General features: G+C 40.7%; 1 protein-coding gene across 7 annotated transcripts in view; it reads right to left on the bottom strand.

Annotated features, from left to right (window-relative positions):
- Positions 1-16,788, bottom strand: part of LOC133638279 (SUN domain-containing protein 2-like) — a 29,446-nt gene that overhangs the window by 9,519 nt on the left and 3,139 nt on the right. For 5 of the 7 annotated variants that reach the window (XM_062030726.1, XM_062030724.1, XM_062030728.1 and 2 more), the window contains 14 exons: positions 15,141-15,293; positions 13,848-14,029; positions 11,613-11,639; positions 11,376-11,555; positions 11,177-11,287; positions 10,958-11,083; positions 6,715-6,804; positions 6,578-6,649; positions 6,412-6,498; positions 6,264-6,330; positions 4,664-4,695; positions 4,446-4,585; positions 4,106-4,351; positions 3,985-4,044 (listed from right to left, as the gene is read on the bottom strand). In XM_062030726.1, the coding sequence (XP_061886710.1) occupies positions 3,985-4,044; positions 4,106-4,351; positions 4,446-4,585; positions 4,664-4,695; positions 6,264-6,330; positions 6,412-6,498; positions 6,578-6,649; positions 6,715-6,804; positions 10,958-11,083; positions 11,177-11,287; positions 11,376-11,555; positions 11,613-11,639; positions 13,848-14,029; positions 15,141-15,244 (1,524 nt within the window). In that variant the 5' untranslated portion in view covers positions 15,245-15,293. The remainder of the gene's footprint in view (positions 1-3,984; positions 4,045-4,105; positions 4,352-4,445; positions 4,586-4,663; positions 4,696-6,263; positions 6,331-6,411; positions 6,499-6,577; positions 6,650-6,714; positions 6,805-10,957; positions 11,084-11,176; positions 11,288-11,375; positions 11,556-11,612; positions 11,640-13,847; positions 14,030-15,140; positions 15,294-16,788) is intronic. The other 2 variants (XM_062030722.1, XM_062030727.1) reach the window with 2 other exon arrangements.

Genomic DNA, 16,788 nt, shown 5'->3' with positions numbered 1-16,788 from the left:
GTAATATGTATGTGTGGGAAGAAAATCACAAGACTATTTCATCTCTACAGGCCTGTTTCATGAGGGGTTTTCCTCAATCCTCAGGAGATTTTCTCCTGAGGATTGAGGAAAACCCCTCATGAAACAGGCCTGTAGAGATGAAATAGTCTTGTGATTTTTTCCCCACACATACATATATATATATATTTTATTATACATATAAATAAAATAAATACTTGAATTTCAGTGTTCCGGGGGCTATCCAGTAGATGGCAGTATTGTCCTGTTTAACTTCTCCTCCGTTCATGACTGGGCCACCGTGTTCAATGGAGAAGTCTGTTCTACAAAATGTACAGGCAACATAATTACATACACCTTCCCCTTCCAACTGTCCTGGATGAACTGAAATTCTTGTTTCCATTCGTTTTGGAACTTGCAAGCGTATTTCTTCATCTTGCTCGTCGACGCCATGTCTGTAACTTCCTCGTTCTTCTGCTCCGTCTCCTTGTTGTGTGCGCAGTTGTGCACTCTCTCTAAAAGCCCTCGATGTTATGACGTCATTGGGCAGGCAAGCTGTTTATATTGTGGGAAAGCGGACGTGAGAACAGGCTGTCCGCATTGAGCTGGAGGGGGCGTGGCCTCCAGCTCCGGCTGAATACCAGGGGCCGTACTTATCAAGCTTCTTAGAATGACTCCTAAGAAGTCTGCTAAGAGTTGACTTAAGAGTAAATAAATTCTTGGCTGAAAGCTGCACTTAAAAGTTAGTTATCAAGCGTCTTACTCACACTTTCAGCGAAGTGTAGGACTGAATCTTAAGTGTCACACTCAGAGCTGAATTACGACATTACTATGTGCCGTAAACGCAATTTTAGGTGACGTCATTTCTGTGTCCATAGAAATGACCAATCACGGAAGGGAATCCGTTGTCTAAGAATAAAGAAATATCTTGGAAATATTGAAGTGGACAATGGGAGTGTATATTTTGACAATAAACTACAAAATAATACAAAACAAACTAGTCCCCGCCGGCACTCACGCTACCGCTCCCTCTCTTCTCTCGCCCACACACTCACTGACGTCACTCACCTCACGGCCACACACATACGCTACTGTCATAACATTTTCTTTCCAATTCATTAATTAGGCAACTAATTTGAAACTGGTGTGGGTGGCTCTATATATACTAGCCCACTGCAGACACATGCAGAAATCAACAAGGAATCGAAAAGTATTAAATCTGTGACAAAAATAATATCCGCTCTGTCTAAACGATACCGTTTGATCAGCTGCTCGTCATAAAAAAACAACAACATTGTTCCGTTACCCGAACGTTCGCGCACGTCTCTCTCGCCTCAGTGCCATCCCCTGCTGGCAACTCCTAACCACTTAAGACACCTCTGAAGGTCTCTTAAATATCGTGGGGAGTAGGAGTGATTCTTAGACTTAAGAACGTTGATAAAAAGCTTTTATTCTTAAGTTTGAGAGTAGGACTAAATTTCGCAAATTCTCAGGACTTAAGTGTAAAATGGCACTCTAAGAAGCTTGATAAGTACGGCCCGGGAGTTTGTCGGGAGAAAACCTCTGCCGGGAGTTTGTCGGGAGAAAACCTCTGCCGGGAGGTTGTCGGGAGAGGCGCTGAATACCGGGAGTCTCCCGGTAAAAACGGGAGGGTTGGCAAGTATGATGTCCCCACAAAGAAGGATACAAACAAGTGAAATATTCTTGATTGCTAAAACAAAGTAGATGTGGGAAATATCGCTCAAAGGAAGACATGAAACTGCTACAGGAAAATACCAAAAAAAGAGAAAAAGTCACCAAAATAGGAGCGCAAGACAAGAAGTAAAACACTACACACAGGAAAACAGCAAAAAAGTCCAAATAAGTCATGATGTGATGTGACAGGTGGTGACAGTACACCTACTTTGAGACAAGAGCTATAGTGATGCATGCTTGGTTATGCTTTAAAGTCATATCCAACAATGACTTTTTACTGTCAACTGAGTTTCGTTGTTTAATGATGTCTGCTGGTGGTGTGCCTCCGCATTTTGTCAACGCAAAAAATGTGCCTTGGCTCAAAAAAGGTTGAAGAACACTGATCTAGAACACTTGTGCTAGGATCAATATTGTCAAAAAGTCCCATTCAAATGAACGGATGTACTCATAGTTCTACAATGCCTTAAATTGCTGCTATTTTTAATCCCAAATCCGACCTTTCAACCATGCGGGGCTCTAATTTAACCAAAAGCAACGACCGCCCTCATCGTTTGCCGTCATGCCCTAAAGCAGGGGTCACCAACGCGGTGCCCGCGGGCACCAGGTAGCCCGTAAGGACCAGATGAGTAGCCTGCAGGCCTGTTCTAAAAATAGCTCAAATAGCAGCACTTACCAGTGAGCTGCCTCTATTTTTTAAATTGTATTTATTTACTAGCAAGCTGGTCTCGCTTTGCCCGACATTTTTAATTCTAAGAGAGACAAAACTCAATTTGAAAATCCAAGAAAATATTTTAAAGACTTGGTCTTCACTTGTTTAAATTCATAAATTTTTTTACTTTGCTTCTTATAACTTTCAGAAAGACAATTTTAGAGAAAAAATACAACCTTAAAAATGATTTTAGGATTTTTAAACACATATACCTTTTTACCTTTTAAATTCCTTCCTCTTCTTTCCTGACAATTTAAATCAATGTTCAAGTAAAAAAATGTTTTCTATTGTAAAGAATAATAAATACATTTTAATTTAATTCTTAATTTCAGCTTCTGTTTTTTCGACGAAGAATATTTGTGAAATATTTCTTCAAACTTGTTATGATTAAAATTCAAAAAAAATATTCTGGCAAATCTAGAAAATCTGTAGAATCAAATTTAAATCTTATTTCAAAGTCTTTTGAATTTCTTTTAAAATTTTTGTTCTGGAAAATCTAGAAGAAATAATGATTTGTCTTTGTTAGAAATATAGCTTGGTCCAATTTGTTATATATTCTAACAAAGTGCAGATTGGATTTGAACCTATTTAAAACATGTCATCCAAATTCTAAAATTAATCTTAATCAGGAAAAATTACTAATAATGTTCCATAAATTCTTTTTTAATTTTTTTCAAAAAGATTCGAATTAGCTAGTTTTTCTCTTCTTTTTTTCGGTTGAATTTTGAATTTTAAAGAGTCGAAATTGAAGATAAACTATGTTTCAAAATTTTATTGTCATTTTTTTCGTGTTTTCTCCTCTTTTAAACCGTTCAATTAAGTGTAAATATCATTCATTATTAATAATAACATAGAGTTAAAGGTAAATTGAGCAAATTGGCTATTTCTGGCAATTTATTTAAGTGTGTATCAAACTGGTAGCCCTTCGCATTAATCACTACCCAAGAAGTAGCTCTTGCTTTCAAAAAGGTTGCTGACCCCTGATCCACACACACACACACACACACACACACACACACACACAACTCCTCCATATGTCGAACGCAAAACATCTTTTCACTTTCCCAAAATTCCTGGAATTTTCTCCCCATTGATGATTGGGAAATGTACAAAAATGCTACATATTCCACACTTCTCCTCCCACTCAAAGAGTTCCACCATCCACACACTCTGCTCACCTTGGACATTCAAGCCAGCATGTTTTCTGGTTCCCAAAATTCCCTGATTTCCCAGAATGACCAGCAATTTACAAACCTCTCCACATGCCACTTTTGTCAACTGATTGCAACACCCACACGCTCCACTCACCTGGACATTCAAGCATTTCATTCACTGAACTGCAAATTGTAGTTATTTATCAAATACAAAGTATTGGTGTTATTATAAGTCTATATACTATACTATTAAAAAAAAATAAAAAAATAAAAAAAAATTAAAAAAAATAAAATAAAATAAAATAAATAAATAAAAAAGTCTATATATTCTATCTGATGATGTCATTGTGAACACTGAAAAAGGTCAAGATGCTAAATAAGTCTAGTTTGTGTACCTCCATCTTGTTTGTGTACGTGTAGTTTGTGTACCTCCATCTTGGCCTCCAGATGATCCAGACGTGATGCCTGGCGCTGCTGCTGGTCCAAGTCCTGAGGGCGGACATTGAACATCTTTAGGATGAAGCATCACTTCTTCTTGTAAATAGATGACCTGTCCTCTCTGCAGTCGGTCCTGGTCCAGTCTCCTCTTCAGCCGAGACAGCTGCTGGTCCACCAGGCGGCTCAGGCGCAGTTTGCTGTTGTGGGCGGAGCCAAGCAGCTTGAGATCAGAGTACATGGCCAGCAGCTCGCCGTGCCTGCGCCTCGCTCGCCGCCCGCCGGACTCCACGCGCTCCCACAAGGACGCCATGCCGCGCTCCAGACGAGCGAGGCGCGCCGACTCCGACGCCGTCACTTCCTGTCAGGTGGCAACGGAGGACAAAAAAAAGCGACACATGATCAATGTTGCTTCAATGTGCTTGGTTAAGCGGGAACGGGAAGAAAGCTTTCACCTCCACAGCGCCACCCGCTGCTCGGCTCCACCTTGATACGAGGCCGTGGACTGAGGACAGGACCGGAACATCAGAGACCGAAGTCTTCCACTCGCGGACACTCGGGACTGCAAAACCCGCAGGACTGAAGCAACACAAGCCTGAGAGGTGACATTTCAACATCTTATTTCACTTTCATTTTGTGGTGTGGAACAAAGTCTTGGCGAGCGGGAGCTTACTGAAGACGAGGACGAGGACCGAGAGGACAAACCTGCAGGACGGAAAGCAAGAAGTTCGGAGACTAATTCATAACATTTAATATTATAAGTGAATATAATCATGTCACCAAATGAATGGAAGAAAACAGAAAATAAAAAGTTGCTAGAAAAAGCAATTGCATGTGAATACCAAAAAGCCGAGCAGAAATGCTAACAGTTAGCACGCTAGCGTTACAAAATAAGCTATAAAAGCATGGTTAGCATGCCAACCTTCCAACAGTTAGCATGCCGATGTGCCAACAGTTAGCATGCCGACGTGCCAACAGTTAGCATGCCGACGTGCCAACAGTTAGCATGCCGACGTGCCAACAGTTAGCATGCCGACCTTCCAACAGTTAGCATGCCGGCGTGCCAACAGTTAGCATGCCGACGTGCCAACAGTTAGCATGCCGACCTTCCAACAGTTAGCATGCCGACCTTCCAACAGTTAGCATGCCGACGTGCCAACAGTTAGCATGCCGACGTGCCAACAGTTGGCATGCCGACCTTCCAACAATGAGCATGCCGACGTGCCAAAACGTGCCAACAGTTAGCATGCCAACCTTCCAACAGTTAGCATGCCGACGTGCCAACAGTTAGCATACCGACGTGCCAACAGTTAGCATGCCGACCTTCCAACAATTAGCATGCCCACGTGCCAAAACGTGCCAACAGTTAGCATGCCGACGTACCAACAGTTAGCATGCCGACGTGCCAACAGTTAGCATGCCGACCTTCCAACAGTTAGCATGCCGACCTTCCAACAGTTAGCATGCCGACGTGCCAACAGTTAGCATGCCGACGTGCCAACAGTTAGCATGCCGACCTTCCAACAATGAGCATGCCGACGTGCCAAAACGTGCAAACAGTTAGCATGCCGACGTGCCAAAACGTGCAAACAGTTAGCATGCCGACGTGCCAACAGTTAGCATGCCGACGTGCCAACAGTTAGCATGCGGACGTGCCAACAGTTAGCATGCCGACCTTCCAACAATTAGCATGCCCACGTGCCAAAACGTGCCAACAGTTAGCATGCCGACGTGCCAACAGTTAGCATGCCGACGTGCCAACAGTTAGCATGCAGACAGTTAACAAAATAACTGAAAATAATTGAACATGCCAACAATTGACAAAATATACCTGGGAAAAAGCTAACATGCTAGCAATTGGCTAACATTAGCTTTTTGACTTCGTAACAGTTTGAATCAAAAGTGAAAGTAACACTTGAATAGAGAATAAATGTCATGGAAGAGCGAGACGACCAGGAAGTGGAATAGAATAGTTTGAAGAACGTGGAAGAAGAAGTGGAAACTTTGATATTCCAGAAACAACCTTGAAAAGTGTGAAAGAGGGGGATGACAGGAATGTTAGAAACATGCTTCCGTCAGTCTACCCCAGAGCAGCTGTGGCTACGAAAGTAGTTTACCACCACCAGGTGTGAATGAATGATGAATTTTTAACATGTAAAGCGACTTTGGGTACTTAGAAAAGCGCTATATAAATCCCAGGTATTATTATTATTATTATTATTATTAGTACAACTCATTCTGATGAGAATGTATTTCAGCAGACACAAACTTGCCAAGTCAGCAGAGGACAGTCGCTCCATCTTCTCCTGATGCGCCTGAACGCACCGCCCAGCGTCCCACCTGGACACACCACATGTACTTCAGGAAGGTCTGAGAACCCTGAAGACCTTGGACACTTTAAAGAGAGCAGGACCACAAAACCTGCATGGCGTCGGAGGCGGTCTAAAGACGACAAGGCGGTCCTGGTCAGGGTCCAGACCAGCGAGGTCAGCTGACGCACACACCACACTGAGGACGCAAACACGGGACACCTTATTAGGAACCACCATTTTGCCGGACACTTCCTGTATTTGAGGGTTTATTCAACCTGCGAACGCGGCGAGCGTCCACATGGTCGACGAGGACGAGCTGACCTGATGCTTCTCCTGACAGGCCTCACCTGCGGGGCCACACACTTATTGCCACGTCCGCTCATTTGGAGTCAACGCGCTTTCGGAAACATACCCGTGTGCGTGTTGGCGTCCGGTAACTCACACAGAGGTCCGTTGGCGTGGAGATCCTGATGCTTGGCGCTCATGACGCCGCAGTGGCGAGCTGCAAACACAAGAGGAGGCGCCGTCAAAAAAAAAAGATGCCGCCAGGAGGGATTTGCATTTCGCCACGGAAACAAGCAAAGTCCGAAAGAGGTGCGGCCCGTTTGTGGGAGAGAGAAACCACCGACAAGACGTGCGCCCCAAGGCATCATGGGAAAATACGTGCAGCTGAACCTCAATTGACCAACTTCTCTTCAACAGGATTCGGGTCATACATGGGAAAGTTTGTATATTGAACCAAATTCCTCCATAGGAAACAATGTAAACATGAATAATTGGTTCCAGCCTGGGCAAAAGTCTACATTGTGTACAAACCTTCACTAAAATATAAAATACTATAAAATAATATAAAAAACACATACATTAACTCTTTATCAACACGCTATAAAACAACAGCAAGCTGAACTGTCCTGTATGCAAACACCCGCACACACACACAGAAGTCCCTTTGGAGCCCTCACAAACGATCAGAAATCACAAAAATCCTGAAAACTTCACCAGCCATATTGTTACAATAATAAACATTTGAAAATAGAATAACTACGAAACGCTACCATGCTAAAATGCTAACAGTTAACAAGACAGCGTTGACAGAAAATAACTACAAAAAGCTACCTTGCTAAAATGCTAACAGTTAACAAGACAGTGTTGACAGAAAATAACTAGAAAAAGCTAAAATGCTAACAGTTAACAAGACAGTGTTGACAGAAAATAACTAGAAAAAGCTACCATGCTAAAATGCTAACAGTTAACAAGACAGCGTTGATAGAAAATAACTAGAAAAAGCTACCATGCTAAAATGCTAACAGTTAACAAGACAGTGTTGACAAAAAATAACTAGAAAAAGCTACCTTGCTAAAATGCTAACAGTTAACAAGACAGCATTGACAGAAAACAACTAGAAAAAGCAACTAAATTAACTCTTTATCAACACGCTAAAAACAGCAGCCAGCTGAACTGTCCTGTATGCGCTGCATTGCAAACACACACAGAAGTCCCTTTGGTGCCCTCACAAATGATCAGAAATCACAAAAACCCTGAAACTTCACCAGCCATATTGTTATAATAATAAGCATTTGAAAATAGAATAACTAGGAAACGCTACCATGCTAAAATGCCAACAGTTAACAAGACAGTGTTGACAGAAAATAACTAGAAAAAGCTAAAATGCTAACAGTTAACAAGACAGTGTTGACAGAAAATAACTCGGAAAAAGCTACCAAATTAACTCTTTATCAACACGCTAAAAACCACAGCAAGCTGAACTGTCCTGTATGCAAACACCCGCACACACACACACAGAAGTCCCTTTGGAGCCCTCACAAACGATCAGAAATCACAAAATCCTGAAAATTTCCCCAGCCATATTGTTACAATAATAAACATTTGAAAATAGAACTAGGAAACGCTGCCATGCTAAAATGCCAACAGTTAACAAGACAGCGTTGACAGAAAATAACTACAAAAAGCTACCTTGCTAAAATGCTAACAGTTAACAAGACAGCGTTGACAGAAAATAACTACAAAAAGCTTCTAAATTAACTCTTTATCAACACGCTAAAAACAGCAGCCAGCTGAACTGTCCTGTATGCGCTGCATTGGAAACACACACAGAAGTCCCTTTGGTGCCCTCACAAATGATCAGAAATCACAAAAATCCTGAAAACTTCACCAGCCATATTGTTATAATAATAAACATTTGAAAATAGAATAACTAGGAAAAGCTACCATGCTAAAATGCCAACAGTTAACAAGACAGCGTTGACAGAAAATAACTACAAAAAGCTACCGTGCTAAAATGCTAACAGTTAACAAGACAGCGTTGACAGAAAATAACTACAAAAAGCTTCTAAATTAACTCTTTATCAACACGCTAAAAACAGCAGCCAGCTGAACTGTCCTGTATGCGCTGCATTGCAAACACACACAGAAGTCCCTTTGGTGCCCTCACAAATGATCAGAAATCACAAAAACCCTGAAACTTCACCAGCCATATTGTTATGATAATAAACATTTGAAAATAGAATAACTAGGAAACGCTACCATGCTAAAATGCCAACAGTTAACAAGACAGCGTTGACAGAAAATAACTAGAAAAAGCTACCACGCTAAAAGCTAACAAGATAGCGTTAACAGAAAATAGGCTACAAAATCATGACATGTCAACTTACTAAATCCCGTCTGTTACCATGTGTCAAGTACCAAAATGTATGACAGGGTTGCGTACCTCACAAAATTGCCAAAAAAAACCATAATTTTTAGCATGCTAGCAATTGACAAACACTAGCAAAGAGCATTTTGACTTTGAAACAGTTGGAATCAGTTGAGAAATGTGAAAGTGGTAACACTTTTTAATAGAGAATAAGTGTTATGGAAATGTGGGGAAACCGGGACATTTTGGCCGTAAGAAGTAAGTGGAACGTTTAGATGGTATAGCACAGTTTAGCTTGTCGTTGTTGTTTCAGCTCGTTAAGAGATAGTTGATCCATCACCTCCTTGTTATGTTTGTTTAATATGCGGTACTGTATAGCACTTCATATTGTGTTCAGAGTGTACAGAAAAGTCCCTTAGGTGCCCTCACAAATGATCAGAAATCACAAAAATCCTTAAACATTTGAAAATAAAATAACCAGATAAAGTTACCATCAGATAAAGTTTTTTGTGCCCTCACAAATGATCAGCAATCCTTAACTTTAACAACCATATCGCTGCAATAATAAACATTTAAACATCAACATCCGCAAAGAAGCAGCTCACAGGAGGAGAAAAGAGCAGACATAGGGGGGGAGAAGTGAAGGGCCAAGGGAGGGGCCGTGCGTGTGTGTGTGTGTGTGCTCTTGGATGAGGCGCCACTGAACGAAAGGCAGCGTGGCTAGGGATGATGTTTGATAAGAAATTATCGAGTTTGAGCCCGTTATCGAATCCTCTTATCGAACCGATTCCTTATCGATTCTCTTATCGAATCCAGATAGTTTGTTGTATATGGAAAAAAACACAATATTTGGTTTAACAAAAGCTCACTTTTATTTTATAAGAAAAAAATAAAATAAATAAATAAATATTGACTGTTACCCCCCTAAAAAAATAAAATAAAAAAAATAAATATTGACTGTTGTTACTCAAAGTATATTAAGTGGGATTTTTCAGAAAAACAAATATATACAGTAACACAAAAACAACCTGTCTCTGTGATCACTATAGGTGTATAAATAATAATATAGTTTTAAATAAAATCAGTCCCTTGGGCACGAAACTGAAAATAATACAGCGCTCCAAAAAGTGCACTTCTGCTGCTATTGGAACATCCTTCTGGGGTCCATCAGTGTGGCCTCCTCCAGGAATGACTCCACGACACCTTTCTCTAACCTTCAGGTTGTGTACGGCCTGAACATGTTTCATCATGCTTGTTGTACTTCCCCCCCTTACATGAGAGCGCAGCCTGGCAATAATTGCAGATAACCGTTTCCTCGTCGTATTTTTTTGGGTAAAATGAAGCCATGCCTTGAGGCGTTTTTTTCCGGTCCATTGTTGTCGCTGCTTCTGTATCTGCCGCCTAATGACTGAGCTACGCCATTTCCTGGGACGTGCCACAGGGCATTTCCTGTGGGACGGGATTCGTTCCCAGGGATTCCAATAAAGAACCAACTCTTTTTCTTTACTATAGTGGCCTCGATAACGGGAACCGGTTCTCAAAAAGGGATTAGAGTCCATGGAATCGGTTCTTTTCTTATCGAACGGTTCTTTTCTTATCAAACAACCGGGAGAACCGGTTTCGAACATCATCCCTAAGCGTGGCATCTTTTTTCAGAGAAAATTAAATTATTAAACACGAGCGAGCACACTAATCTAAAAGTAGGTAAAATCGAGGTTCCGCCTGTTGGTCAGTCAGCCTCACTATCCGTGTTCACCTGCAGTGGACCCTAACCACCCTCAAGAGCCGCCATCTTGGCTACGTAGCGGAAGGGGAGGGGCTAAGATATCGCGATGGTCATTTCCGGAAAGTGCAGAGGAGCAGCACTGGATGTGAGGAATGAAGTAGACAGTGGGAGTATTCTGCAGGAAGTAAAGCATGGTGAAGAACAAAAAGAGCCCCCTAGTGGTCACCAAGTGAATGAATCCTTAAAGACAACTCTTTAGGAAAGAAACTCTCTCACAGTCCGGCCGTCCGTGACCGTTGACCCCTGTCGTCTTTGACCGCGCGACCTGGCCCAGGCGCCGGGCGCTGATCAGCGCCGAGCGGCAATAAAACAGGAAGGAGGCCGACCACAGCTGCAGAACATCTGCAAGAACCACACGGGTTATCCCAGAAGGACGTGGAAGCTGGCGTTTGAGTGGCCGGGGAGGAAAGACGGGAGGTCCGCGCCGAGAGCTACCTGACACCTGGTGGCGTTTGTGGTACGACACCAGCAGCGCTACAAAGACGCCGGCGAGGCACCGCCTGATGGCGCCCACGCCAGCGTGCCACACGGAACCCAGAAGGCCTGCTGGGGATACAGCGCATGAGGAGGGAGACGCTCCCAAGTAACCCAGACCATCCAGGACAAGAAAACAACCAGAGGACTTCATCCTGACCTGTTCTGACCCGACGACTTCGGTTCCGGGTGTAGATGGTGGAGGCGGGCTTTGAGGACTCCTCGTCTCTGTAGGGCACGCGAGTCAGCGTCCGGACCGGATGTTCTGGATGGCGGCAGTCAGCAGCGATCAGAGTGCTGTTGGCCAGGATGCCGCCGTGCTCCGCCATGGCGGCGCTCTCTGGAACACACCTGGCGGTGAGGAGGAGGACACGTGAAGGTGAAGGAGTCCACTGACCTCTCGGGTCCAGGTCCTGGTCCAAACCTGGTGCGCCACAAGGGAGAGAACGTTGCCATCATTAGATGGGGTTTAGATCTACTCAAATCACCAACCTTTAAAACTGTACGTTCATTAGGGATGGATACTGCTGATTTGGGCCGATACGGCACCAATTTCCCGTACTTTGTGTGCGTGATTAAATATTTTTTATAATAAAAATCTCTTTTATTGCGACAAAACGAGAGGATTATGAAAGCGGTCGCCCATTTACACTCATTCCCACAAAAGGGTTGTTTCTTTCTGTTATCAATATTCTGCTTCCTACATTATATATCAATATATATCAATACAGTCTGCAAGGGATACAGTCCGTAAGCACACATGATTGTGCGTGCTGCTGCTCCACTAATAGTACTAACCTTTAACACTTCATTTTACTAATTTTCATTCATTACTAGTTTCTATGTAACTGTTTTTATATTATTGTACTTTCTTTTTTATTCAAGAAAATGTTTTTAATTTATTTATCTTATTTTACTAATTTTTTTAAAAAGTACCTTATCTTCACCATACCTGGTTGTCCAAATTAGGCATAATAACGTGTTAATTCCACGACTGTATATATCGGTTGATATCGGTATCGGTTGATATCGGTATCGGTAATTAAAGAGTTGGACAATATCGGAATATCGGATATCGGCAAAAAGCCATTATCGGACATCCCTATTCCCATTACTTCACATCAAATATTCCACTAAGAAAAATATTTTTGGAAGATTTTGCAAATTTGGTAAATAAATAACCGAAAAATGTATATTTTGTTGTTTTCTTACTGCACCGAAAATGAACCGAACCGTGACCTCTAAAGCGAGGTACGTACCGAACAAAAATATTTTGTGTATCGTTACACCCCTAGTAAACTGTATAACAAAAATCTGTAGATTTTAAAACTGTTTAAAAAAAAGTATCAGTTCAGTCATCAAAATTTTCTCGTTAAAATTATGGCGGTTTTTACTCTGAATTACTCTAAGTCAGGGGTCACCAACCTTTTTGAAAGCAAGAGCTACTTCTTGGGTAGTGATTAATGCGAAGGGCTACCAGTTTGATACACACTTCAATAAATTGCCAGAAATAGCCAATTTGCTCAATTTACCTTTAACTCTATGTTATTATTAATAATTAATGATATTTACACTTAATTGAACGGTTTAAAAGAGGAGAAAACACGAAAAAAATTACAATTAAATTTTGAAACATAGTTTATCTTCAATTTCGAATCTTTAAAATTCTAAATTCAACCGAAAAAAAGAAGACAAAAACTTAAAAAAATAATTTATGGAACATCATTAGTAATTTTTCCTGATTAAGATTAATTTTAGAATTTTGATGACATGTTTTAAATAGGTTAAAATCCAATCTGCACTTTGTTAGAATATATAACAAATTGGACCAAGCTATATTTATAACAAAGACAAATCATTATTTCTTCTAGATTTTCCAGAACAAACATTTTTAAATAAATTCAAAAGACTTTGAAATAAGATTTAAATTTGATTCTACAGATTTTCTAGATTTGCCATAATAATTTTTTTGAATTTTAATCATAATAAGTTTGAAGAAATATTTCACAAATATTCTTCGTCGAAAAAACAGAAGCTAAAATGAAGAATTAAATTAAAATGTATTTATTATTCTTTACAATAAAAAAAATACATTTACTTGAACATTGATTTAAAATGTCAGGAAAGAAGAGGAAGGAATTTAAAAGGTAAAAAGGTATATGTGTTTAAAAATCCTAAAATCATTTTTAAGGTTGTATTTTTTCTCTAAATTTGTCTTTCTGAAAGTTATAAGAAGCAAAGTAAAAAAATTAATGTATTTATTTAAACAAGTGAAGACCAAGTCTTTAAAATATTTTCTTGGATTTTCAAATTCTATTTGAGTTTTGTCTCTCTTAGAATTAAAAATGTCGGGCAAAGCGAGACCAGCTTACTAGTAAATAAATACAATTTAAAAAATAGAGGCAGCTCACTGGTAAGTGCTGCTATTTGAGCTATTTTTAGAACAGGCCGGCGGGCTACTCATCTGGTCCTTACGGGCCCGCGGGCACCGCGTTGGTGACCCCTGCTCTAAGTGGAAAATCAGTAATAACTTGTTTTGACAATGAAATTGTGTCATCTGAGCTAACAGTTTTTTTACTGTAAAATCTGACTGATGATCTAAAATAGTGTGAAGATGACACATGCTTCATACCCCAGAAGGTGTCCACCACAGTGGTCTCTTGGATGGAGGACTCGTCCAGCAGCGACGAGAGCAGCGAAGCGTCGGACGCCATGCTGTGGAGCGAGTGTCCGGGGAGTTTACGCGGCGTGCGGACCAGGACGGACTCGGAGCAGGAGACTGACAGCTGCTGAGAACGACGAGACTTCAGCGCCCTGGCGGGGGGGAGAAGAGTTTCACATTCAACAGGTGAGACTCAAATGTTAAGACGTTGAAAAATTGCAAGGATTTATCTTCAAAAGAGTCATATTATGATAATTGTCCACATGGTTCTTTGCTCAAAAAGTTCCGTGGATGTTTTACAGATCATCTTCAAGTCGCTTCCTGACCGTCTCTTCAGGATGCGCCATTTTGGAAAAATTATGGAAACAAAGTACTGCTGTTTTTAATAGTAAAAGAAAATAATGTTTCTGTAAAATTAACATTTGTTTTTTTACTGTACATAAAACTGCAATTTTACAGTAACATTTTGGCACCTGATCTGCCTGTGTTTTCAACAACAACTGTAACTCGCTGGAATAAAAAAGACAATATAACATACATCCATAAACGTGGACGCATGTGAAAAAGTGCAATATATTTATCCGTACAGTAATCTATTTTTTTATTTTTATTTTATATATATATTTATTTATTTATATATGCACCTTTTTGCTTTTTTTATCCTGCACTACCATGAGCTTATGTAACGAAATTTTGTTCTTATCTTAAATTTGAATGACAATAAAAAGGAAGTCTAAGTCTAAGATGTTTCAGTGTATTACTGTAAATTCCAAAACAGCACCACAGTTTATTACAGTAAAACAAAAAGGAGTGTTTTTTTAATTGAGAGAAAAATGCTGTAAAAACCACAGTAAATGTCACAATTTTACCATGAAATCTATTGCTCCTTTTACGTTGATGGATAACTTGCTTTGAAATCATTATTTATTTCTATTTAAATAATTGAATGTTTGATAATATATTTTTGCATAATTAGACAATATTTAATTTAACATCAAAGTTAAAAGATCAATTTAAGTTAACATTATTTGCGTTTACATGGAGTATATATCTTTTTCTATCTCCCAAAATAGAAAGAAAGAATACATTTAGAAAGGAAAGTTACGGTACTTTATTGATACATATTATTTCCAGGCTTTCGAGGACCAAATCCGGCCCCAGGGCCATGAGTTTGACACCTTTGTTTTAAAGCAAGGTCAAAATGTCAATTCTTGTCATTTTTCAACTGGTCTTAAAACGAGGACGCGTAGTGCTGACGTCTACCTGGTGTTTCTCCAGCCGCTTCCCACCACGCTGAAGGATGCGCTGCCCAGAGGCAGACTGCGGTCCAGCAGGCCTTCATCCAAGCGCAGGCTGTGCCTGGACATGGTCCCGCTCTCGCTGTCCGAGTCCGACACTGCTGTCCAGTAACTGGATCTGAGGAACGGGTCGGGTTAACTTCTTCGGTTTGTGAAGTTAATAACGTATCGTATTTTCCGGACCATAGGGCGCACCGTATTATAGGGCGCATTAAAGGCCTACTGAAACTCACTACTAGCGACCACGCAGTCTGATAGTTTATATATCAATGAGGAAATCTTAACATTGCAACACATGCCAATACGGCCGGGTTAACTTATAAAGTGACATTTTACATTTCCCGCTAAACTTCCGGTTCGAAACGCCTCTGAGGATGACGTATGCGCGTGACGTAGCCCGGGGAACACGGGTATGCCTTCCACATTGAAGCCAATACGAAATGGCTGTTTTCATCTCATTCTGGGTGTATTGTGGACATCTGTGTTGGTGAATCTGTTGCAATTATGTTCATTGCATTATGGAGAAAGAAGCTGAGCAAGCAAAGAAGAAAGTTGTCGGTGCGAAGCGTCTATTTTGCGAGGGAAGTCAGCAGCAACACGTACACAGCCGGCGCTTCTTTGTTTACATTCCCGAAAGATGCAGTCAAGATGGAAGAACTCGGATAACAGAGACTCTAACCAGGAGGAGTTTTGACTTCGATACACAGACGCCTGTAGAGAACTGGGACAACACAGACTCTTACCAGGATTACTTTGATTTGGATGACAAAGACGCAGACGTGCTACTGTGAGTATGCAGCTTTGGCTTCTAAACATTTGATCGCTTGACCGTACGTGCGCGTCACGTACGTAACTTTTTTTAAATATATAAGCTTTATGAACCTTGGGTTAGGTGAACGGTCTTTTGGGCTGAGTGATTGTGTGTGTTGATCAGGTGTTTGAATTGTATTGGCGTGTTCTATGGAGCTAGGAGCTAGCAGAGGAGCTAGGAGCTAGCATAACAAACACGCAGGTGTTTTTATGCAGGATTAATTTGTGGCATATTAAATATAAGCCTGGTTGTGTTGTGGCTAATAGAGTATATATATGTCTTGTGTTTATTTACTGTTGTAGTCATTCCCAGCTGAATATCAGGTCACCCCCGGCTCTCACAGCATCTTCCCTATCTGAATAGCTTCAACTCCCCACTAGTCCTTCACTTGCACTTTACTCATCCACAAATCTTTCATCCTCGCTCAAATTAATGGGGAAATTGTCGCTTTCTCGGTCCGAATCTCTCTCACTTCATGCGGCCATCATTGTAAACAATAGGGAACTTTGCGTATATGTTCAACTGACTACGTCACGCTACTTCCGGTAGGGGCAAGCCTTTTTTTTTTATCAGATACCAAAAGTTGCGATCTTTATCGTCGTTGTTCTATACTAAATCCTTTCAGCAAAAATATGGCAATATCGCGAAATGATCAAGTATGACACATAGAATAGATCTGCTATCCCCGTTTAAATATAAAAAATTCATTTCAGTAGGCCTTTAAAGGTATCGTTTTTTTTCTTTCTAAATGTAAAATAGTTCCTTGTGGTCTACATAACATGTAATGGTGGTTCTTTGGTCA

The sequence above is a fragment of the Entelurus aequoreus genome, linkage group LG21, assembly GCF_033978785.1.
Source record: "Entelurus aequoreus isolate RoL-2023_Sb linkage group LG21, RoL_Eaeq_v1.1, whole genome shotgun sequence".
Lineage (NCBI taxonomy): Eukaryota > Metazoa > Chordata > Actinopteri > Syngnathiformes > Syngnathidae > Entelurus > Entelurus aequoreus.
The sequence above is the reverse complement of the archived record's forward strand: the minus strand, read 5'-3'. Positions and strand labels throughout refer to the sequence as shown.